General features: G+C 43.3%; 2 protein-coding genes across 6 annotated transcripts in view; one reads left to right on the forward strand and one right to left on the reverse strand.

The window, feature by feature from the left end:
- tab2 (TGF-beta activated kinase 1/MAP3K7 binding protein 2) overlaps window positions 1-12,167 on the forward strand; it is a 28,102-nt gene extending 15,935 nt beyond the window's left edge. Inside the window, exons 2-7 of one of the 2 annotated variants that reach the window (XM_020714459.2) lie at window positions 4,826-5,027; window positions 5,153-6,761; window positions 8,236-8,396; window positions 9,579-9,672; window positions 10,311-10,391; window positions 10,626-12,167. In XM_020714459.2, coding sequence (XP_020570118.1) covers window positions 4,926-5,027; window positions 5,153-6,761; window positions 8,236-8,396; window positions 9,579-9,672; window positions 10,311-10,391; window positions 10,626-10,765 — 2,187 coding nt within the window. In that variant the 5' untranslated portion in view covers window positions 4,826-4,925 and the 3' untranslated portion in view covers window positions 10,766-12,167. Of the gene's footprint in view, window positions 1-4,825; window positions 5,028-5,152; window positions 6,762-8,235; window positions 8,397-9,578; window positions 9,673-10,310; window positions 10,407-10,625 lie in introns of both variants that reach the window. The other variant, XM_011491665.3, reaches the window with a different exon arrangement.
- A 1,163-nt stretch (window positions 12,168-13,330) lies between these two features.
- Window positions 13,331-23,725, reverse strand: zc3h12d (zinc finger CCCH-type containing 12D). 4 transcript variants are annotated; one of them, XM_004083618.4, is made up of 7 exons: window positions 23,584-23,725; window positions 23,441-23,468; window positions 22,642-23,036; window positions 18,094-18,233; window positions 15,756-15,990; window positions 15,548-15,654; window positions 13,331-14,650 (listed from the first exon to the last, which is right to left on the reverse strand). In XM_004083618.4, exons 3-7 carry the CDS (start codon window positions 22,941-22,943, stop codon window positions 13,818-13,820), a joined length of 1,617 nt encoding a protein of 538 aa, XP_004083666.1. In that variant the 5' UTR covers window positions 22,944-23,036; window positions 23,441-23,468; window positions 23,584-23,725; the 3' UTR covers window positions 13,331-13,817. The 4 variants fall into 4 exon arrangements, with proteins under 4 accessions (XP_004083666.1, XP_011489968.1, XP_023808471.1 ...); XM_011491666.3 differs by lacking the exon at window positions 23,441-23,468; XM_023952703.1 differs by having other exon boundaries at window positions 22,642-23,468.
- Window positions 23,726-24,059: the final 334 nt, after the last annotated feature.

The following is a 24,059-nucleotide window of genomic DNA, read 5'->3' on the forward strand; positions in this document are numbered from 1 at the left end:
GATTTTAAATTTGAAACATTTGCTGAGAACAATGTTCTGCAACGGTCCCTTTGCTGCTCTGTTCAGGTTTATTAGGGTTGGTCTGAAATCCAGTTTCCCTGGAGACGAGCCAAATATGCCATCCAGCTGTGTATCTGCCAGCTATCTGACATCTGAATGCTTTCATCTCAGGAACACGACTCCTTAAGCTGCAGAGGAAAACTGCAGCTCAGTAAATGGGAGGGTTATTTGACTTTCAGATAAAATTATGGAACATCGTAAAACGGTTCTGCTTCAGGGATTATATCATAAAAATATGGCTTTTAAGCAGAAGCAATCAAGAATAGTTTTTTAGTAAAACACAGAGGTACTGCAAGAAGCTGTCATGTTTTCTTTCAGTACAGCTTGTTCAGCCAAAACCAGAACTTTTAGAGGTCCATTCATGGTTCAGACACTTTGGATTTTTTATGGTTAGTCACTTTGTTAGAGAACAGCGTGTTGTGCCAAAAGTTGGAAGAGTTGGACGTGTGCATTCTGATGTTTGTAGAAAGTCAAATTGAGATCAGTTTATGAAGCTTGTGTGCATGTTGGATGGATCTGGAACTTCAATCTGAAAGCGGAAGATCTCAAAATCTTGAAATCACTGACATGTGTTTGAGAAGCCGAACCAGCTCACAGCCGCAGGCTTAAGGAAGCCTTTGAGGGACAAATGGATCTCAAACAGGGTTTCTGGTGGAGGCTTTTAGAATCAGTTGCCTTATATGTCACCACAGAGTGTCACCAGAGACTGTTCCGGACTAACCCACCACTAACGTCCTCACTGTGCCGACAGTTTGGCTGCATCAGGAGGAGAAGCCCCCTGGAAGCATCCCTCGCAGTTTAACCTTGTTAAGTTCACAGCTTGGGGGGGTCAACTTCTAACATCTGCAGTTTTGCGTCTCAGCAGTTGGGTTCAGTTAAAAACAGCTCAGCTCTGTTTGTCCTGTTTGTGCGGTTTATTTACACCCTCAGCATGTTGGAGCAGAAAACCCCACTCTGCTAACTGATTTATCTCTGTTCTCACTCTGACAGGTTGACAGATGTTTTCCAGCTTTTTGAAGGCGTTTCACTCGCCTGGATTTGTGTTCAGGGTGGCAGATTTGATCATACAAGATGTGGATAGCTTCCACTATTAGGGTTTTTATTCTCTATAGATCTTGTCAGTGGATCTCCTCTGTGCTGTGGCTGCTGCACAGAATGTATTCAGATTTCCAAATTCACATACATCTTTGATTTCTTTCAGTGTGACTGAAATGCTGGACTTATTTTTCTACAAAGATTTAAACTTTAAGAGACTTAACAAAAGAGAAAGATGTGGAAAATGTGTAGTGAGGGGTTTAACAGCCTTAAAATAGCTATAGGAATTGTAAAAAATAAAGATTGTTTCTATTGCGGGTTATTTTTAGAACGTTACTCCCATGGTAAACGAGGGAACAGCAGAGACCACGCTACCTCTAGAGATGAAATTAGAGAAGGCTGCTACATTCATTTTCTTGCTCATTCTATGTTTAATTTACCACAAATCCCCAAATGTAGAGGACAATTAACCACAGTAAGTTTTTTTTAATGTGCTCTCAAAAGATAGTGGTACTTTTGAAAAGAACAGAACTGGATGAGTTGGTTACATTTTGCCATCAATGTTGGTTCTTTAATAATTTTTCAAGGGGGAATCTGCATGCTGTTAGGAAGTCAAAGCTGAACTCTTCCCACTTTTTCATTTGTTTCCTGATTAAAAAAAGCAAATTGTTTTCGGTGGCCATTCTTATTTTTGTTTCCATAATCTGGATTAAGCAAATTCTCTGTTAGTCAAACAAAAACTTTTGAAAAATATTTGCAAAGATCATTTGCAGTTTTCCTTGATCTGTTGACGTTCTGAAGGACATTGCTTTTTATTTTGTTTTCAACTTCCTTTTAGGATGAAAATGTTGCTTATTTGTCTCCAACATTTATTTTTGAGAATTCAAAAATGATTCAAGAAAAAATAAAAAGGCCAACCTGCACTCGTCTGTCCCTAAAGATTTGTTTTTACCGAATGAAAATTTGTTTCAATACTGAGTCAGGGTTATGTGAAGGAGACACTTGTGGAACTTTAAAAAAATGGAGCATCTCCAAAATACGGAGGAAGCTCCACTGTTGAGGCGTACGTGTCACTTCCTAAAAGTCAGGCGCCTCCCCGCTTCTGTTCCTCAGCTGCTGACGGTAAACAAATGGCTCTTCTCCTAATCACAGGATGTGGTGAGCTCCTTTTTCATTCCTGACTGTGGATCTCTGATATCATAATTAAACTCTATCCTATACAAAGGAAAAACAAGACTGTCTTCACTGTCAGCTGTAATTTTGGCTTCAGTCTAAATTCCCACCCTAATCCCTAACAACTAAAAAACTAGACAGTGCGGGACTATGCAGTGTCCTGGATTCTAAAAGCAGTTTGGACACCATGCTCACTACTTTTTTTTTTCTTTTTTTTTTAATCGATATGAGCGTTTACTGAACTTTATAAATCTGTGTTCTAATAATAAAAATTGTAGTGGTTTATTGAAAAAATACATTGTTTTGCAGAAAATGTTCTAATGCAGTGCATTGTGGTCCAAATACGCCAATCTAGTGAGCATCAATGCTCACTGGTTTTCATAGAGAATTCTGGGAAATCTCTATTGGGATTGTAGATTCAGACAGCTCTACCAAAATGATAAACACACTATGTAGTACACTGTATTAAGTTTAATTTTACAGATCTTCATAAACCGGATTCTGCATCATTTATGGCTGAAAGGTGTTAAACATTGTGTAATTTTACTTTTAATTTTACTATAAATACAAACCTTTTAAAAAAAGGAATCATTTGGTTACACATGAAGAATATTGAGCATAAGAGGATTTTATCCTGAAATTGAAAAAAAAATGTATATGCATGATAAGTGTAATGAAAATGCACCAAAAACAAAAGTTTAACAAGTCACTTCAAATCACTAAATTTGCTTTATTCTTCATCCTCTGTGTCTCTTTGGAACAATTCTGCCAACCATGGTGGAAGACTGAGCAGCGCTTCTTCTCTGTGTTGCTGTCAGTAACAAATGCTGATGCACACACCTACAGTGCCCTCTAGTGGTTGTTGGTATTTGTTTAAACAAAATCACATAAGTCACCCCCCTCCCCCAAGCCAAACTATGTCAAATACCAAGGTAATTCCAAAGAAAAGCCCCACAAAGCACAACATAAAATCCTTTTATTTCTTTCCAAACCAACCCAATTCAGAACAGAATATTCTTCCACCATCTTGACCTACTTTTTCATTGATTGTGTGGCCTGTCCCAAGTGTCTTCAGCAAACTGCACCCAAATATTGCTTTTTCTATCCCAATCTGTTCTTTTCTGAGTTTGTTGCTGCTCCAAAAGATTATTTTTTCTTTCATTCATGTCTTTGTTGTTGAGGAACAAGCTTCCAGTGTGGATGTTGTGACTTTAGAGCAGTGCTTCTCAATTATTTTTTGCCAGGCCCCCCCTAGGAAAAGAAAATGTTTCGCGCCCCCCCTGACCCCCCCCCCCCCCCACACACACACACACACAGACACACTCGCGCGGTGACAATACATCAGGTCAGTATCTATAAAATTTGTATACCTAAAATTGTATCTTTTAACACTAACAAAAGAAAAAAGCAAAATAAATCCACTTTCAACAAATATTAACTTTATTTAGCCACAGAAACCCTGTTCTAGTCTAAAACAGAAAAGAAGCTGAAAGTACCTGAAATAAAAAAAATCTGTCATTCCTTATTTAAACTAGAAACATTTTGACCAACTGAACCATTTGATGCTGAAAAAAATAATTCAATCAATAAATAATATTAAATCTAAATTGATCTGAAACATTAACACAGCAGCACCAATAGATTTAACGTTTTTAGTCTGAAGAAATAGGTAAAAACGTGCTGATTTTTTTTTTCTAAATGACGGATTGTTTATTTCTGATCTCATAAAAGTGCAGCTGTTTTCCTGCATTACCTGCTGTCTTTATGTCTGTCTGACACCAACTAAACCACAGGCAGACAAAGAAAACATGGATGGAAAATAAAGACACGTCATCAAAATGTCTACAATAGTTCATAAAGAATGACATTGTTAGCATGAGCTTAGGAATCTAAGGGCAGCGGTGATCTTGGGCAACAGGCAGCGGTAGCAGTGGTCCGCGTGCCCCGATTCCCCTGGCAGACAGGGCCCACACCACCCCTCCCCTTTCGTTCTCACTCGCGCAGCCGCGGACAGACAGAACAGACAATAGGAACCGAATAGTGGACCAGATTATTTTCCAAGCACTGAGCCGCTGTCACCGCTGCCCCCACGTTAAATTTGCGCACCGGACAAACCTGTGCCTAAAACCGCCACCACCGCGCGCCCCCCCTGGCATCGCTTCGTGCCCCCCCCCGGGGGCGCGCCCCACTATTTGAGAAGCACTGCTTTAGAGGAATAGGTTTGACTCATCAGTGTAGCACACACAGGAGGATCACAGGTGCTGCTGTGTCTTTGGAAACGGTTGCTTTCAGCCCCAGGGCTTTTAACCCCCCTCCCAACACGGAAAATTATGAGCTGGAAATGGTTTGTTTGTCAGGGGTTTCTCAGAAGCGGTTTCCTTCCTTTGCTGCTCTTTTATTAAGCTGCTTAAAGGAGGGGGGGGCTCCTGTCTGCTCTCACGGATCGGTTAAAAGTTTAGTTTGGACTCTAAAACAAAATATGAAGGTGCTTGTAAAATGCTTAAAGACTTAAATGAATGCTAAAAGACTTTGTTGGTTGCTGGTTCTGTCTTTTCAGCTCAGAAGATGTTTAAGATGAAGTTGGTGTTCTGCCGGAACTGACGCTCCGCTGCGCTGAACAAAAATAAACCGCTCGGTTCTGAGCTGGCAACAGACGAATGGCCCAGGGAAGCCACCAGATTGACATTCAGGTTTTGCATGACCTGCGGCAAAAGTTCCCTGAAGTCCCTGAAGGTGTCGTCTCCCAGTGTGTTCTGCAGGTACGGCTCACGTTCAGGTGGGAGTGGATGATGCGTTTACTAGGCCAGTCGGCAGTCCAGATAAAAGCGCGATGGTTCCGTTGAGGTTTGTCTGCAGCTTTCCTTCCTCTCTGCTTTTCTCACAGAACAACAACAATTTGGATGCGTGCTGCGAGTACCTGTCCCAGGTCAGTCCCGGTTACCTGTACAACGAGGAAGGGAATCTCAGGTTTCCAGAGGACGCCGTCTTGACCAGGCTCCCTAATCACATGACCCAGCTGAGCCTGGGCTTTCAGACTCACAATGTGCAGGTGCCCCCGGTTCGGGACGGCCCAAGAATGAACGGCAGCCGGGCTTTGGCTCACAGCATGAGCGAAGGGCCCCTCCACAGAGGCCAGGCCCCCAGCAGCGACTTCTTCCCACAGGAACCTCAGTCAGCCCCGGTGCAGGTCCACCCCTCCCTCAATGTGTTCAGCGTGATGGAGCCGTCGCGGAAACCCCAACCCCCTCAGCACCTTGGACTCTACCCCTCTGGACCGAAAGGGGCAATTGGCGGTCAACACATGCCACGCTTCAATCCCATCACCGTGACTCTGGGCCCCAACCTCCAGACAGGCCGCAACACCCCCACCTCTTTGCACATACATGGCACACCACCGTCGGTCCTGGGGAGCCCGCAGGGGAACTCCATATACATCCGGCCCGTCAACCAGCCCGGTGGGATATACGTCAGCCAGCCTGGTGGGATCCGGCAGAGCCAGCAACAAGGGGGGCGGGCTCAGTACAGCCCCACCTCTCAACCCCAGCAGCAGATCTACCAGATCTCCCACCCCCCCTCACTCTCCAGCTCGTGGTCTGTTCCTCAGCCCTCCTCCTCTCATACCTCACAGACCTCCCATGTCTATATGCCCATCAGCTCCCCCACCAACCCCCAAGCGCCCTCCAACTTCCCCTCTGGAAGCCAGTCCTCCTCCTCTGGCGTCTCCTCATGCTCCCCCTCCCCCTCCTCTAGCCATTACAACATCCAGAACATCTCCACTGGGCCGCGCAAGAACCAGATTGAGATCAAACTGGAGTCTCCTCAGAGGAACAGCTCCACCACCGTTCTGCGGACCACCAGTGGGCCCCGCTCCTCCTCTGCTTCTTCCTCCTGCCCCTCGTCTTCTTCATCTTCAGCTGGGATGCCCTCTGTCCCCACCACTCCTCTGTCCATAGGAGGCCCGGGCCTGAGCCGCAGTCAGCCCACAGTGTACATTTCTCCTAGCCCCCCAAACACAGCCGCCGCACCCCCTGATGACGCCATCGTGACATCAGCAGGCTCTCGCTCCCAGCAAATATACACCTACGAAGGGGGGTCAAGGAACACCCCCACAGTTTACATCTCTGCAAACTCTTCTATGATGAACCAGGGGGTTCATGTTGGGGGCCAGGTGAGCATGGGCCCTGCCTACATTCACCACCACCCACCCAAGACCCGTGCTTCTGTGGGAAGTGGGGGCACTGCTTCCTCCCCCCGCGTCGTGGTGACCCAGCCCAACACCAAGTACACTTTCAAAATAACAGTGTCTCCCAACAAGCCCCCAGCCGTGTCCCCTGGAGTGGTGTCCCCCACTATAGTGCCCAACAACCTGCTGAGCCTCTCATCAGAACACCTCCTGGAGCCCGACCCCCAGCATCAGTCGGACCCACTATCACCGCACCAGGACGAACCACGGCGACTCAGCATGGGCTCTGATGATGCCGCCTACACACAAGGTAAGCCCCGCCCACTTCCACACACCCAATAGAAGCACTTAGTAAAAGTGATGGAAAATGGCAATTAAAGCACAGACTATTTTCATGAATATTATGTATGAAATTATTCAGACAGGAACTGATTCTTGATTCCCAAAAATCCTAATTATATGTTTAGGTTGCAGCAAAGTTAAATTATTTTTTTCCGCTTTTCTAATCTACTCTGAAAGACGTAATAATACATCACATTGGTTTTCATCAACAATCTTCATAAAAGCTGTTTTTGTACTTATTCTCAGGTTTAATAATTTATTGATGAAGTTAAAACAAATATTGAATATCCAATAAAATGACCGACTTAAGGGACGAATTGTTCCAGAATTTAGCCTTTAAAACAGGAAAAATGTGACACAAATGGCCTCTTCTGATGTTTGTTTTATTGTCTGAAATGTGTTTGCATTGTTTTTATTATACAGTAAGTTTTTATTTTAAGAAAGTTATTCAAATAAGTTTTATGTTTGTAGATTGAAACTAAATTAATCACTTAGAAGATATTTATTAAAATGTTTGGACATTTGCTAAAAAATAGTTTGTCTCCACGTTAAATCATATGTTTCATGTTTATTAAAAAAACTTTATGTAAAAACAAGGATATCATTTAAAAAATTGTATAAAGTTTGAAACGTTTAAGGTAAAACAAATCCTGAAATAATCCCAATCGGTCAAATAAATGTCGATAGGATGGAGACAACCCAAGTATTGGGGAGTTGTAGCCGTTACTCCAGGCTGTAGACGGTCGCCATGGAAACGGTGTGATGACTCCTCAGTAGGTCCTCCTTTGAGAACACCAGTCACTGCTGTGCCTCGCTGTGACTCCTACTCTTAGGACTCCATGTTTCCTTTTTTTCGACGTTTCACGGCTTCCTGTGTGAGTCAGCAGCTGAGGCCCCCCCCCCCCCCCCCCCCCCCCATTCATCTTGTCACGGCAGGTGAAATCCAGTTTAAAGCTGTTCACACCTGTCGGCGCGTAGCACTGGAAGATCCGGGTGTGCGGCAGAAGAATGCCGATGTTTCGTAACATTTGACCCACTTGGCATATGAGACATATGAGAAGAACAACCCCCCACCCCCCCACCCCATGAGGATGGTTGCTGTGTTTTGAAATATTTTGGGGAATAAAGAGCTGCAGAACCTTTGTTTGGACATTTACTGGGTACCCAAAAAAATTTTTTACAAACATTGTGTAGCAAAGATTGTTTATTAATAAAATAGTCAACTGTTCCATTAAGAAGGAACAGAAATTGCCTGTAAAAATACTGGAAATTGCTTCAAAGACAAACCCACACATGGAATTGAAGAAGCATAACTGAATTGTATAAAGCTGAGTTCAATTAGAAGTTTATTTTTATTTTGGGTTAAACTTGCTCTACAATAAGTTAAATGCCTGACTTTGTTTCTTACGACACACTCTATGTCTTTGCTCGTCCTCCCTCAGCCTTGTTGGTCCACCAGAAAGCTCGAATGGACAGATTGTGGCACGAGTTAGAGGTGAAGAAGAAAAAGTTGGAGAAGCTAAAAGAAGAGGTGAACGACATGGAGAACGACCTGACCAGAAGGCGGCTGGAGAGGTCAAACTCCGCCTCCCAGATTCCCTCAGTAAGAAGCCCATTTCCTTCCTTGTGGCGTTGAATAGACTCTCTTTTGAAGAATTAGCCTGAGAAAAACCACATACCATCCCAGCAGACATGCAAAATGTTCCTAAAATTATTTTTGGTCAAACTTCTTGTGTTAGTTTGTGGGCTAAAAGCCTGTCAGAGATGAGAAAGTTGACTAAAGCCTTTGTCCCAGCTGCCCTTACGGGTGGACATGGGCCGTCTGTGGGGTAAAAAGGAGCAAACCTGTTCTGGGGCATGGCTCACAGGAAGTATCAAGATCGTTGACCGCTCATAGAGCCAAAATGTTCATCTACTTTGTTTCTACAGACGAGCTGCAGGTAACGTGTCGTAACTAACGCTTCAACAACACGTAAGGCTGAAGTAGGCAGACGCAGGCACGTCATATGGATTTTTTCTGACCCATTCTAAATCCTGTGGACTGCACAGTGCTGTTCAAGTGATAAGTGTGTGCTCCTTATGTGGAGCATTGCTGTTTAGAAATGGCTATTCTACGGGTGTCAGCATTCATGCACTGCCAGTAAGGAGCCAGTACCAGGACTACACACGACTGCACACTGGACGTCATAAGTGCATTCCACTTACTCTATCTTTACAAAAAATTGACAACACGCTTGCCACACGCACAACAACTGTACGTTCCAATTCATGGCGTCTCTTGAGGCATAAGGGAACCGTAAGAAACACCTGCGCTCCCCTTGAGATGCCGCTCCTAATAATGACCTTCTACGGGCCCAAACTGCCCAAAACTCCACAGCACCCATACAGACATAAAGGGGATCAACAGTTGTTGAGGTTTTAACTTCTGACACAAAGTGGTCCCAACCTAGAAAGGGTCGCACTTTGGACCTGTTTGAACACACATTCATCTCTCTGGCAAATTTTAACCTAAAGTTACTTAACCTGGGCTCAGTGAAGGTAGAGAAGCGTTCGATTAGTATACACCATTTAGGAGAGGTGACCAGCGTCTTCCAGAAGGCAAAAAAATGTTGGGAAAGAAATTCCTCCAATAAACGGGCATCATCCACAAAAGCCTCACAAAGGCTGCTAGCACGTTCCAACGGGGAAAGCAGACGGACAAAAGTCCCAATTGTGTTTTCTGTGAGCTGGTGGAGGTGTGGATGCCACAAACTCACGCTTTCCTGTTGTCTTTGCTCTTTTCCAGTTTGAGGAAATGAAGCAACTGCGATGCAAAAACCGCTCTCTGCAAATCGACATCGACTGCCTGAGCAAGGAGATCGATCTGCTGCAGACGAACGGTACGAGTTCAGCCTGAAGAGGGCGTCGGCATCAGAGGTTAAAGGTTCAGAGATGAACAGCTGGTTCAGACACAAACACAAGCACTGTTTACAGCCAAAAACCAGAAATGATGCATCATACCTGCAGTTTTTCACTCCAACAGAAGATGGCGACTGTGTTTTTCGAGATTTTTATTTATTTATTTTGTAACAAATGGTGTCAAAGTATCCTTGAAGACAACAAAACGGAATGTGAACCTCTGAATGTCCACACCTGCATTGTTTTTAATATTCTTCATCCTTTAAACTTCCAACATGAGTTCAGTTTTTTGTCCTGCAAACATCTTTGTTTCTTCCACATGACTTCCTACAGCTGTCCTGATGCACTCGTATAAAACGGCTTCCTTTGAGTGAAATGTGTTTCTTTGAGATGGTGGCTGTTCCTTTTGTGCATCGTTGTTTTCCGATTGTGCTGCTTGTAGATAAACTAGGAAAGACTAAAGGAAAGGTGTGTGTGTGTGTGATCTGCCCACTAAGCTCCTCTTTCTGATGAGCGAGAACCTGCTCAGATTATTTAAGGACATTTGTTTTAGAAGATGCTGCTGCTTCTACGTTTCGGGGCGTTCATTCCATCTTCTGCTCTGCTTCCATGTGTGCAGGACCACACCTGAACCCCGGTGTGATTCAAAACTTCTACGACAACATTGGGTTTATCTGTCCCATCTCCCCCAAACCCAAAGGTACCATATCAGCAGGTGAGGGAGGACGACTCCCAAGAGTCTGAGGGTTTCCTTTTCTCCTGATCGTCTTCAGAGGATTGTTCTCTAAAGATGATCAGGACAGAAACTGGGCTGAAAATGAGTGAAAAACATGTACCTCCAAGAACGATACATCTGTGAGTTTCTGGGTCCCCTGCACCTGTTGGTGACCCAGATGTGGCCGCGCGCTCTGACGTCTTATGCTCCTCCCTTCAGACTCAGGAGGGAAGCACACGAAGCCCGTGCCCGACCAGGAGGAGGACGAAGGCTCGCAGTGGAGCTGCACGGCCTGCACCTTCCTCAACCACCCCGCCCTCAACCGCTGCGAACAGTGCGAGTTTCAGCGGCACTTCTGAGCCATCCGCCCGCCAGTCTCCGCCCCGCAGACGTTGGGTCCGTCAGTCGGAGCGTTTGTCGTTTCTGGGCGGCTGGTTCTTCTTCCTGTTTCTCTTAGGTATGTGGAGCGACATGCGTGAAGCCGGCCGGGATCGTGTTTACACTCCGAACCCTCGGATCGTACCTCACCGGACTCGCTGCCCCTCCCCCCTGCAGCGGGCGACCGTGGACCTCACCGCTCCCTCTAACAGTATTACAGCGTGTGACTCGTGCGCCTGGCTCAGCGGCGACGCTGCGCCGACCACCGATCTTTGAGCTCCTCTGTAACCCGGTGGGGAGGGGTCTGGAACTGAAGGGAAAACTATCGGACTTGAACGTTCATTTGCTGATCTGGAAAGGGGCTCAGATGGGCGTGCCCCCACCCCCTGCTCGTTGGAACTTGGTGGCGCAGGGGTCGGGCGTCCAGCGGCTCCTGGAAACTCTCTGTACATACCTTTAGTGCCTTGAAGCCGTCTTCCTCTCACTTTGAATCACCTGTAAGTATAGTTTGATAGATCTTAATAACTTTTTCTTTTCTGCCAGACGATTACCCCCCCCCCCCCCCCCCCCCCCAAGACTTTTATTTGGTGAGAATCAAGTGGCGTTGGATCTTAGCTGCCATCATGAAGCTACATAAGCCACCACCTCTCTGTTTTCTCCGTACAACCTGCAAACAGACAAATCTTTTTTTATTTTGCTGCATTTGGGGGATTTGTATTTTTTGGGGGGGGCAAATGCAGATTTACAAACTGCCATCTTATCTGACAACTGGAATGTAGGATTGATGTTGGGAGACTCCTGGTTTCCTTCCAGCAGATAGATCCTGAGTCAGCAGATGGGTTTCAGGTTTTTTCCCACCAGATTCAAACTGCAGCACTCCACAGGTCAAACGTGAACGGGATTCTGGGTAAATGTGCCTTTGTGATTAAATATGAAGCTCAAGTTGTTGCAAAAAAGGAAAAAAAAAAGAAAAAAAAGCCAAAGATGTCCTCAGCTTTAAGCACAACACGACAGTCCACTGTGTCTTTAATGCGGTTCCTTCATCCTTCTAACGTGAGGATGAAGAGTAAAGTTGTTCCACTTCCTGCTGCCTTTAGACTGAGGTTGACAATCTATTCTGTTAAGTCCAAGTGCCTTCAAAGCCAAACCTCCAGCTCCGTGTGAAGCCTTCAAAAGCAGAAGATGGATTCACGTCTGAAGCACTTAGTTTTTCCTCTTCACCCAAAGAACCAGTTCAGCTGCATCTGCACCCCGGTGTGAACGGGCAGATCATGTTTGATGAAATGGAGAAATAAAAATAATTTTTTTTTTTTTATTTTAGCTGGGAAAACTGTCTTTGTAACAGATAAGTTATTTGTAAAAAATAAAAAAAAAGGAAACAAACTTGTGCCGCATGCTGTTTTTGTGATGGTGCTTTTCAGATTGGACTGTCCACTAGATGGCAGAAAATTTCTCCTTAGCTTTTTAGAAATAAATGTGTGGCATTATTTTAGAAATAAATTTGAAGCTGTCAAACAGAGAACTGGACCGAGTGAATGTGATGTCATCAGATGTCAGTAAGCAGTGACTGATCTGAGTCAACCTGTCTATGCTGGCTGCTCTCACCAATCACCAATCATCTTGTTGGAAGGCCACACCCCTACCACTTCAAAGCGGGCTACATGAAATCTGTCAAACATTTCAGTGTGAGACCGCATACTTTTATTGAAGCATCCGATTGGTCCGTTTTGAACTTAACCAAGAACATGTTTTTTAAAAAAAAAAGAAAAGTATCTGAGCAAGAATAGTTATTCTGACAAATAGAATGACTGATTAATAGCAGTTCATTTCTCAACAGAGGGGATTTTGACTTGAAACCAGCAGGGACTTCCTGTTTGGAACACCAGAATGGAAGGGTTTACCCCCACCCAAATAAGTTAATTGCAATCAACTGAATGAAAAAAACGGAATTTATAACATAAATATTAGGTCTTGTTTAATTAACCTTAAATGTGGGCGTGGCCTACTGATTGAATTATTGAGGTCATGTTCTAGTTTTCCTCTGCTCTTTTGTCTGTTTTCTGGGGTTTGACGTCAAATTACGCTGACAACAGAGCTGAAAAACTGGTTTCAGATGAGCCCAACCTTAACTTACCGTCAGAACAGTCCTGGTTTAGAAAACCACACATCCGTTTCAAATAAATGCTTAAGTCTTGCTCATTATTGGCTACAAATCCCACAATGCATTGCAATAAGTACAGAAGAGCTGCTGATTTTATCCAAACAACGAAAGGACTGGACCAAGCTTTAGGCAGATCCTGAGAAAAGTTTGTTTGTAAGTGAAGACAGTTTAACAATTTATAAATAGGTTGATGAACTAATTGAAACTCGTTGCCTGTCAGACATATTTTGTTTGAAATTATCCAAACCTTAATGAGGAAATGTTTGGATTCGTTTCTGAGCAGTTGGGAAATCTTGAACTTGTGTAGATGTTAACATTTGTCTGAACTGAAGGTGAATGTAGGCTTAGCCAGCAGGGGGAAGCAAACAGCAGGGTTACTCAGAACAGGGAGCCAGACAGCTTAAGGTGCTTTTATTAAAAGGTGCAGTAGAAACATAAAGCTTTAAGGCGTGGACCTTCACAGAGGTCCAGAAGGCTGTTCCTCATTTTGAGGCGATGGAAAAAAAAAATCAGCTCAATAGAGCTGAGACCATTACATCTTAACACATTGTGCTATCCAAGGCACTTTTAACGTTGAGAGTTGGGTCATCTAGACCCCACAAGACGCTGAATCTTTTTTCTTCAATGATTTGTGATCTTCACTGGTGTCCATGGATTACATAAAATCTTTCCACCTTTATCCACCTTTGTCATAGATAGAACAAGGGTTAAATCCAGATAAAGACGAGCTGTCCCTTTACCAGATCACTCATTAATGCTTTGGATTGTCTGAACTGAGCATGTGCAGTTTAAGGTGGAGTCCTCACTTTGTTCCAGTGACCTGTGCTGAAGAACTTCTTGTAGGCTTTAGGTTGAAGAACCAGGTTAAATGCTTAGAAGACTGTGTGGTTGGTTCTGTGGCTCTGGATGAGTCTGATCAGTTCATACAAGTCTGATATGTGGGGGTGTGCAGTCATGACTGCCTCCACCAGGTTTGGGGGGAAAAGTGTGCTCAGTTGGCTCTTCAGACCCTTCCGGTGCTCGCTGGCCTGGTTCTGAGCTTGCCTGCTTAGTTTGGATTCACACTGAATGACCTGCCCCCATGGGTTTCTGGGCAGGCTGTAGGGCGGTCCAACATACCCCTTCTCTGAAGTATGGACCCGGAGTTCAGGGGGGTGGTATGAAGACAGTGGTGGGCAGGAGCTCCACCCGGGCTGACACTGCTGTCCGGAAGACATCCTGGCCTGCTGCTGACCACACCTGCATGATGGGGTCTCGCAGTATGGGGGGCTGTAACCTTGTTTGTCCATATCAGAGGTGCAGCCCTGATATGACCCAGAGTGGGAGGAGTCTCTGTGGCTCAAGCAGCAGCTGCCCACCCCGCTGCTGTAGCTATGCAGATGCAGGTCTGCTGTGTAGTCCTGGAGGTGGAACCTGTTGAAGGAGCTCTCCAGAGAGCCGAAGGCCTCATCTACTTCGGAGCTCGAGTAGAAGTTGAGGCTGGAGTGTCCGCTGAGAGCGCTGGAGCTGTGAGAACCCTGGAAGTCATCTGTGCTCAGTGGCGGGCTGGATGAGGGGTGTTTGAGCTCGGAGAGATATGCAGTTTGTGAGACAGTTTTGGCTCGGTCCCCTTGAGCCCTTAGTTCATCGGCCACTGACATCTGAGACTGGTTTGTCCTCTCCGGATGATAGAACTTGCATTTGACTCCGTAAGTACATTTCTTTCCTGCAACATGGATACAAGGCAACGTGAATCTAAACAATATTGAACCACTGAACAATAGTTTAGAGTTAACGATCACTTTCTGTCTCCAAGACACCAAAGATCAATTTTGTCTGACTATGGTCAGTACAGAACCACTTCTTTAGTGTTTGCATTTTTTCTTTTCTAGGCCTATTAGAACTTTTGCCAAAGTCTTTACTTTTTTGTTTTGGAAACTATAGGCAGATATCGGAGCTACCTGACTAAAATGACATTTACACTCAGGACGTTGTACAGTTTTTTGTGAATGCCTTATCTTCATTTTCTTAATCTAGTAAAGATTTGGTCTCGAGGCTTCCTCTGTGGTTTTCTAACGCCAATGAAACAGATTTTGTACACCTGAGTGTGAAAAATGTACCATTGCCCTGAGGGTGTAGTGGATTACAGTTGCAATCCGAAACCATTTGGTGATTTAACTCATTGGTCCAACTCTTGATGCAAAGCTTGATGTTTGCCGCTACTTTAGAGTCCTTGCTGTTGCCCAAATGTGGTTTTCAACCCACAACTTCCTCTACTCAGACCAGACACTACAACAAGGCAATGGGTGTCCCAGTGACTCAGTTATTTTAGATCACCTGATTTAGATGTTCTTTTGATCAGAGAAAGAAAGGACAGAGGCAGCCCTTGAAGTCTGGAATCAGACACCCCTGGACTGGATTTATGAACTGGTCCAAACTCAGGATGGTTCTTCAGGGTCAAATGTTTTTCAGTGACTGACCTACTTGGGTTGCTAGATGTGTAAAAAAAACTTCCCAAGTAAACTGACACTGGAGGTGTCCGTCTGTCCAGTTTACTTGGGAAGTAAACTGGACAACTGGACTTGTTGATTCTAACAATGAAATCTTGTGATTGTGTACTCACCGTAAGGACAGTGCTGCATCCTGTTGTCAGGACTCCACGTTTTTTTTCTCAGAAACTCGTCAATGGTGGGACCATTTCTACCCAGAGGGTCATCTGGAGGCATGAACCTGCAGCACATAGAAGATTATTCAGAAAGCTGTACAAATGGTGGTTCTCCCACGGTTCCTGCTCAGAATCCGCACACATCTTTGCAAACTGAAGGACTCACTTGTCGTTTGCAAATGTGTACATAAGTAGCCGCTCCTCGATGAATTTCTTCCACTGGGGGTTCTCCATCTGCAGGTCCCGGTAGTTGTCGTTGGAGACGATGATGCCGTCCACCTCCAAGGCCAGCTTGACGATGTAACGGTCGTCGTAGCACACCACCCTCTTGCCGTTCACGCAACGGGATGGCGTGTACACCAGGATCTTCCTCCTCTCCAGCTCGTGGAGAACATGTTGATCTGGAAGACAGTTGCAGAGCTGCTGTTACCCCAACTGACTACCACCCGACTTCCTGTTTGACGCAAGTTTGAAAGTAAGTCAGTCAGTTCATCAACTGACCACTAGCAAGTCTGCCCCTATTTACTTTACATAAAAATTCTAACAACAGCATGCAAAATACCACTAGAAAAGTTAAATCAAGAAAAGGATGTTTTGGAGGAAAAATTATTAAAACATCTCTTTAAAGACAAAATTACAAGCAAAAATAAAAAATACTGAACATTAAAAAATATTACAGTAAAGGATAAAGAATAATTAAAAGACAGTTTATTTAAAAGCTACACTTAAAAGGAGGATTCCAAAAAGATTTTTTTCAATGCTTGAAATAAATGTACGGTAGTCCTTAGACTCTCACACAACCATGTGTTGGCTTCTAGGATTGTTTTTATTGTTTTTTTTACTTTTTTATTTCAATGACATTTTTTCTTTTCCTTTTTTTAAATCTAAAACGAAGTTACACTTAGTTTTTTGATCGACTTCCCTAGAACTTTTCTGTCCTTGAGGGATTGTTTGTCCCGCCTATTTCCATAATTGGAACATGCTTGTGTTTAGTGATGTCATCACACTTTCCTCATGCCTAAAAGTCTTTTGAAAAATAGTAACAGATAAATTATCTTGCTTCTTGGTAGTTTTTCTTGCATCCTACATAAAATTCTCCCTTTAAACTTGAAGTTAAGCACCTCAATATCTGTACATGTGCTCCATTTTTCTCTGGAAACTATTAAAAAAAATTGTAGCATGAAGGAACATGAACAACATTCTGGATTTGAGTGCTTTGTCTTTCACTTCCTCATTTTTTTGGAGGCCTCAGCACTTTCATTGTTAAAATTGATCTCAGTCCACTTTATGAGTGTAGCGGGATTGGAATTTACCTGCAGCTGTAGGTCTGCACACCCACGTATGCCCATGCATGCATAAGGAGAAGTTTGGTTCTCTGATGCATCTGGTGATAGTAGCCAGAAACATTGCTGCCTTTGTCATGAAAACAAACAGCTACTCTTTTTTTAGGTTGTTTACCAGACATGTTTTGTCTGCGTTACAGTCAGAGTTTTGCTTTAAAGATAATTTTTTAGAATGTTGAGTTTAGATTCAATTGTTTTCAATGGGTTTGCTTTGAACCCCAACAAAAGATGCAGAAAGTCTGAAATTAATTTATTTTATTTTCCATTACAAGTTGTATTTAATAGTTCATTAAGATTCATAACATCTAACAATAGTTCACAAACAAGCATTTATAAACACACTGAAATGTATTAAATAGAAAGATAATTATGGTTTCCACGTGTAAATATTTTTTATTATGATGATTTTATTGCTTAATGTTGTATTTAGGATTCTTTTCTGGAAATTTTGGATACAACAATTCAGCTATTATAATAAATTCATTTTTATTAGACAGAAAAAATCAAATACAGCAATGAACATTTTGTGAAATTCTTTTTGGAATTTTCATTTGTATTTCAAAACAAAAGATGTTCCCAATTTGCAACCACAAACTGCAGTAACAGTTTGTAGGCTCATATTTGTAGTAAAATTAAGGGTATACAGTATAATTTGTCCCGCAATCCATAAGTCTTTATTTATTCATATTCATCTTGATTGACTGACTCTTGATAGATTTTTATTTTTTATTTGTTGTTGTCAAAAGTTGTTATCTTTTGCAATATTATTATAATTGATGTATTAGAACTTTAAAAAATAAATAAAGACAATCTGTTTGTTAAAGTAGGGACCAGAGGGCATCAGGTATGATGAGATGGTGGCACTGTGGACTGCTGCTGCCTCTAAACCAGAATCAAAGTGTTTGTTGACACATAAGTCTCAATGCCAGTGTCTCTGGGTAAATCACTAATATTTCCTAATTTAACATTGATCCCATACTCCTCTAGATATTGGCCTTGAGAAAACACTGAAGAACTTTGTAACAGACCGGATGATTAGGATTTCACCTAAAAAACCATTTTACACACTTATTCCTGTCAGTCATCTACCAGAGGACCAGTTTGGAGATCAACACTAACTCGAGGACCTGACTCTATTCCTTCATGCTCAGGTGAGCTTACCTGTGATGGGCGCTTCAGGCCGTGGTGTCTCCTTCCTCCACAGTGGGACAAACACGGTGATGTCCCGCAGACCTCTGTCCCAGAACCAGCTGACTGCCAGCTGGAGACCCTGGCACGAGAACACTTTTTTGTCGCCGTGGCTGCAAAGATAAAACACTGAGAGTCAAGCTGAGTATCATCAACTCATTTCTACCTTTCTTCTGTTTATAGCATGCTGAGAGTTTCTCTAAAAAAACAGCTTCAAAAATGAGTTTAAATATTTGGTGTTCCTAACTAATGGAATAGTGGGTTGGAAATGTAATGTAAGAAGACCTTGACATTTGTTTCAAGAACAGAGAATGGAGCTTTTTTTTGTGCGGGTTGTTGAATCGTGACAGCAGCAGTTTTGCATTATCTGTCATGTGACTGGATTTACCAAACGTTCTGATCCAGCAGTCCTGGGTGTTGAAATAGAGGACAAAGATGAAACCATCAACTTCCTGTTTTTAAGATCCAAACTGTATGTGGAACTGAAATATGACTGGAGAACAAAGTCGATCAGAGCAGCAAATTTAGAAGGTCTGATTTGGTTTTATTGTATGCTTAAGGTTAGGGAATGCAAGAAAGCTTCTTTAATAATAGAACGACTAACATGTGAATGCCTCACGCCTGTAAGGGTTACCCCTGCAGACAGACTTATTTTCACAAAGCAGGTACTAAAGATAAAGTGTCATATGTATTATATGGGCTCCATAAATGTGCTTTCATAACTGTGTTGACAGTGAACTCCTGCTTTTATTTAGCCCTACAGCTTGCTCTAAAAACTAGGTGTTTTTTTTCTTTTGCATATTTAAAGGCTTTGAGACCTAAAAAAACATTTTTTTTCTTCAAAGGTGTGTATTAGGGTGGATTCACCTTAGAAGGTTTAATCCACTCTGGTTTGTTTTTTTCTGATAGTTCTCTTGCAACTGACTCCAGACTAAATACGGTGACTTTCACAGTAAGATTGTCCCGCAGGCTCAGTTTGATGGCAAAGCATGCTAATAGTTTTACACACTTTGGTCTGGTCTGGTTTGGTTTTTATGTACGATGCTCTCAGAAGTGAACCAAACTGCCTGGAAAAGTCCCACACTTCCGAACGTCTCAGTGGCCTTGTGGTAAAGTGTCTGCCCTGAGACACTGTTGTGCGTTCAAATCCACGATCGAGACACCCTAACGTCTCCCTGCTAGACACTCAGCATTAGGGTTTGGATTGGGAGGTTAAACCACCAAATGGTTCCCAATCGAGGTTGTCTAACCACTCCATCAGGGAATAGGTCAAATGTGAAGAACAAATTTCACACACCCAGGTGTGTGAAATCTAATGGGACGTTAACATGAAATCTACCTTCATTTATGGACCTCATTACCTGTCTTACCTGCTCCACTTACATGACGTCAGTACTTTTTTGACCCTCAAGTGAAGAGAGAACCTCACTCTAAAGGGAACCAGAGTTTAGGTTAACTCTTCACAAACATGGACAATCCAACCCAACGAACCCTGATGTGAATCAAATCTGACATTATCAATGTGCCCTAAGTGGACCCAGGTCTACTTAGTTCATCAGACAAAAAAGATGACAGCTGCAGATTAAACAACTTCCCATAAACTGGATCTAAAGATTAACCTGGGGGAAAATTGTGGAACATGTCTTCTAAGTTTAATGCTGTAGTGACATTAGTGTTGTTTTACAAATAAACGTTATGTAACTAACAAGGTCTGCTGGTTTTCTTCTTCATGGGCTCCATTGACTGTTTTACCATCAAAGCTTGTTTTGAGCAACACCACTCAAATTGATTTATTTTTTTTACAAGCAGTTTGCTTTGGTTTCATTTTTAATCTGGCCCTCCAAGTGCCATGTGCAAAGAATTCCATCATGTATTAGTGGCAGGATCCTGACATTGTCCCAGTGTGAAGACACCCATCCGTGTGAAATGTTTAACGAGTCTAACGTCAGCATAACTGGTCTGAACTGGTCCTGATGATAAAAGTTCAAAGTTGCTCCGTTCTTTTCTGTCTCAAGTAACGCAACAGTAGCTTTTAGCCAAATGGTTGCAACTCAACAACAAAAACACAGAATCAAAGCATGATAACAAAATTAAAAATACAGCTGCAGTTGAAGCTTTAAAGGTACAAAACCTTTCATGATCGAGTTTGTTGAATACTTTTACTTGTAGATGTCTTTGTTTGATCTGAGAATTAAAGAAGCAACTTTACAATTTTGATATTTAACTGTTGTTTTTATGTAACTCTTGTGCTATCCTAGGCACTTTAATGTTGGGAGTTGGGTCATCTAGACCCACTAGACAGTGCTCTGAACCTTTTTTCTTCAATGATTTGTGATCTTCACTGGTGTCCGTGGATTACATGAAATCTTTCCACCTTTATCCACCTTTGTCATGGTATGGAGAACATGTCAATGTAAGGGTGGGGTCATAGGATAGCACAAGGGTTAAGGCATCTTTGTTTCAATTTGGATTGGAAGGTTGTAACAACCGTCAAGCTTGGGATTTGAACCAACCAGTGAGTGATTGCTCATCCTGAACCTCCAGGTTGCAGAAGCTGACATTACTAGGACGACAAGATGAAACAACCCCGTACGCTATTGTAAATTTAACACATAAAACTAGTGGGAAAACAGTTGTAACCACTAAATGTAAATATGTTGAAGACCTAAATAGCTGTAAATGGAATGCAGCAGAGCAAGATGAAACAATAAACACTGTTAATCTCTAACCACAGCTAAGTACGGTTTATTGTTCCCTCAATCGTCCGACTTCCTGGATGTTTTTGAGTGAAAGAAACGTTCACACTTGAAGTCAAAGGACCAATGAAGCGCACAAAAATGAAATTCAGCCTGGACGAATTAGACAGCCGTGAGAAAGTGAATGGCTAACCTGGCAGAGGCTTACAGTGAGGTTTGGGTGTGGCCGCTGCGGGGGATTTTTTGATTCCAGCTTTCTTGTTTTTGTAGTCTAGAGATAACCTGTGTTTGTGATCCTCGTGTCTTTAGGAGATGACAGCTGCATTTTATTTGGCAAAAAGCACTCCAGCTGCTTTTCAAACACTAAGATCGTGGAAATGAGAGAGAAAATTGAGCTTTCGCAAAAAGGTAGATTATTTTATTAAGTAATAAACATAGTAAAACTAGCATAAGCAAGTATAATATAGACCACTTATCTGTAGTGTAGGAAGTGCACTAAGTGAATACTTCTTCAGACGAAATTAGAACATTTTAAGTAAACAATTATATAAGTAGCAGCTGAAAAGGAACACAGTCAACAGGCTACTCATTAGCCATGTTGGCATGTTTACAATAACACTCAACCTTGTTTGCAACTGATTGACATTTTGACTGAATGTCATGTACCTCAAAACAAGCACAACCAGATTTAATCCATACATATTTAAGTGGGCCTTACAGTGTGTAAAAGACAGTAAGTATAATTGCAGTACACTTAAATAGAGTTTTTTTTTTTTGCTAAGGGTCTGCTTTCATTCTGTTTCGGTAACAAATATTAATAGAAAATCCCATCTCAGTTGTGTTTTCCACACGTCTGATCGGTGCATGTCTGCACGGGAAACTAGTTGCATAAAGTTTTGTGAGGCATCAGAACAGATTCACAGCAGGATTGTATGAGCAGCTGATAACACGGAGAGAGATGCATGCAACTCTGAAAGAAGAAGTTCGCGTGTTTGAACCAACAGAATAACATTTTTCTTTGCTTGGATGCACTTCTTACCTGGTTAACAGGTGTAACCGTTAAGGCTTGCAGTGAGCTTCCTCTTAGTTCATGTTCTTACAGGAATTAGTGTGTGACCGCAGCTCTCTTTTGTTTCCTGCTCTGGTTTCCTGCAGCAGCACTCTGGTGTTTTTTTGTTTTTTTTTCTCGGGTTGAATTTTGACTCAGAACTTCCTTGTCCACCACTTTGGGTGAAGTATGTAACACGTGACAGTGACCCAGCAGTTTTGTCTCACATGCAGTAACAAAAGAAGTAATGCTAGGAATTCTGCTTGAGGGCGATGCTGCAGATCTGGGGATGAACCAAATCTGGTTGAGGTACAGATCCTAACTGACCTGTAAGTCATGCAGAAGTTTCATGCTGTTTGCAGCTTTGGATTTTAATCACCCGAAACTGCAGCATTTTCTTGTCAGGAAGTATAAAAGAAGATCATCTCTGATCTGATCTAGAAATAGGAGCCGAAATGATCAGATGTTGCTTTTCAAATCGACAAGAGGAAGTGTGCAGCAACTGAATCCATCAAGCCAAACTGACTTCAACAACCAGACTGTGATGTGAGCTTAGATTTTTTTATTGAGGAGCTGCAAACAGTTTTGTTTTTTCAGAAAAAAGAGGAAATAGGAATCTTTATTGTTTCTTGTACTAAATAAATAAATCCCATGAAAGCAGAAGCTGCTGCTGAACTTTAGCAAACTGAACCGTTTGGGTCAATTTTGGTAAATGACTGTGAAAGTCTGTAATCTGACTCTGATGACCAAACCTTTAGAAATCAAAACAAGACTCACCTCATGGCCACATTGCTGCCGTCTATCACCACGGATCTGAATCCAGACCCCAGCTCTCTGTCAGGGGCGGTTCTGGTCCTGCTGGGGCTCGGGCTGCAGCCCCGTGCCACCAGCTTGGGACTGCTGGGGACGCTCTTGTTGGCGTGGGTGCGAGCCTGGCAGGTCTTGATGAGCTCCTCCAGGATGTCATTGGTCTGGGCGTCGTGCCGCAGGTTCTCAAGAACCCTGAGAATGTCCCCGTGAGAGTATCCGAGCTTCAGGAACCGCTCCACCTTGGTGTTCTGCTGCTGTTGGTGATCCATGACCTGCTGTGGGTCGGACACCTCTCTCCGCTCTGACTGGGGAGTCCCACTTCTCTCCTCCTTATTGTGCCTCAGTGTCTCCACGGCAACCGCCTGTATTTTGGAACGGTTGACAGGTGTAAAAAAGGAGGGGGCGGAGACAAAGACAACAGGAAGCAGAGCTGCGGCCTGCTGGGGCTTTTCGCACAGATTGCAGTGTGCTGACAGAACGAGCGCTGGTTACCACATCCTCATGACCGAGAGCGCAAACACCGGCTGACGTCACCCCCCCCCCCCCCCACACACACACACAAAAGCCCCCGTCACAACACAGGGGAAGCGGGGACAACACACCATATCAGCTCTAATTTTAAACTTTGACTCACAAAATCAGCCACCAAAACATAAATGGGTGGAAAGAAAAATGAATGGGCACCAATGCCATGACCTTCTCCCCTTATAAAGGTGAAAGTTGAGGATTGACGCAACCATTCTTCCCCAAACGTTTTAAAGTTTACCTTCTCACTTCCTCCACAGCAGCTTCTCCTGCAGGAGGATGTAGAACTAGAAAACCTGAACTGTGGTTTCGCCAGGTAACTTCTCAGTGAAACTCTGGTCAAAAAGCTTCAGCACAAACATAACTGCTGTCATTTGGACTTACTGGATTTTGGTGGATCTCAGCAGGCGTCTGGTCTCCTCCTCTGAAGATCTGCAGTGTCGAACAGTCAGGCTGTTTGATTACTCACAGGAAGAAGAAGATGAGTAGAAAAAAAAAACTGGCAAGGAAGGAATGCTCTGTGCCCCCCCCCCCCCCCCCCAACTACTTCCTTATTGGAGAAAAAATATCTGTCCTTTCTTTTTCCCTTTGAGAAGTGGGAGAGCTCCTCCTGGTGTGCTGTGATCCGGCTGCAGTAGGTCTGCCATGGCCGCCGGTTTTCTCTTACAGTGAGACAAAAGCAGAGAGCTCTCCTGCTCCTCACAGGTGTTGGGACCTTTCCAGCTCTTCACAAACACACCCTTGACTACATGACGCCACACGCTGAGTCACTATTTACTGAACAACACAGAAGCAGACAGTGAAGAAAAAACCCAGCAGCATATCAACTTCACACAGCAATAGCTCCAGGGAGTTGTTTT

This window comes from Oryzias latipes, chromosome 24 (assembly GCF_002234675.1).
Source record: "Oryzias latipes chromosome 24, ASM223467v1".
NCBI lineage: Eukaryota > Metazoa > Chordata > Actinopteri > Beloniformes > Adrianichthyidae > Oryzias > Oryzias latipes.

Coding starts and splice junctions, on each gene's coding strand:
- zc3h12d (XM_011491666.3), bottom strand. CDS start 22,943: ATGGATCACCAACAGCAGCAGAACACCAAGGTGGAGCGGTTCCTGAAG. Junction 15,991..18,093: donor GCCTGAAGCGCCCATCACAG/GTAAGCTCACCT, acceptor ACTGTCTTCCAG/ATCAACATGTTCTCCACGAG. Junction 15,655..15,755: donor TACACATTTGCAAACGACAA/GTGAGTCCTTCA, acceptor TATGTGCTGCAG/GTTCATGCCTCCAGATGACC.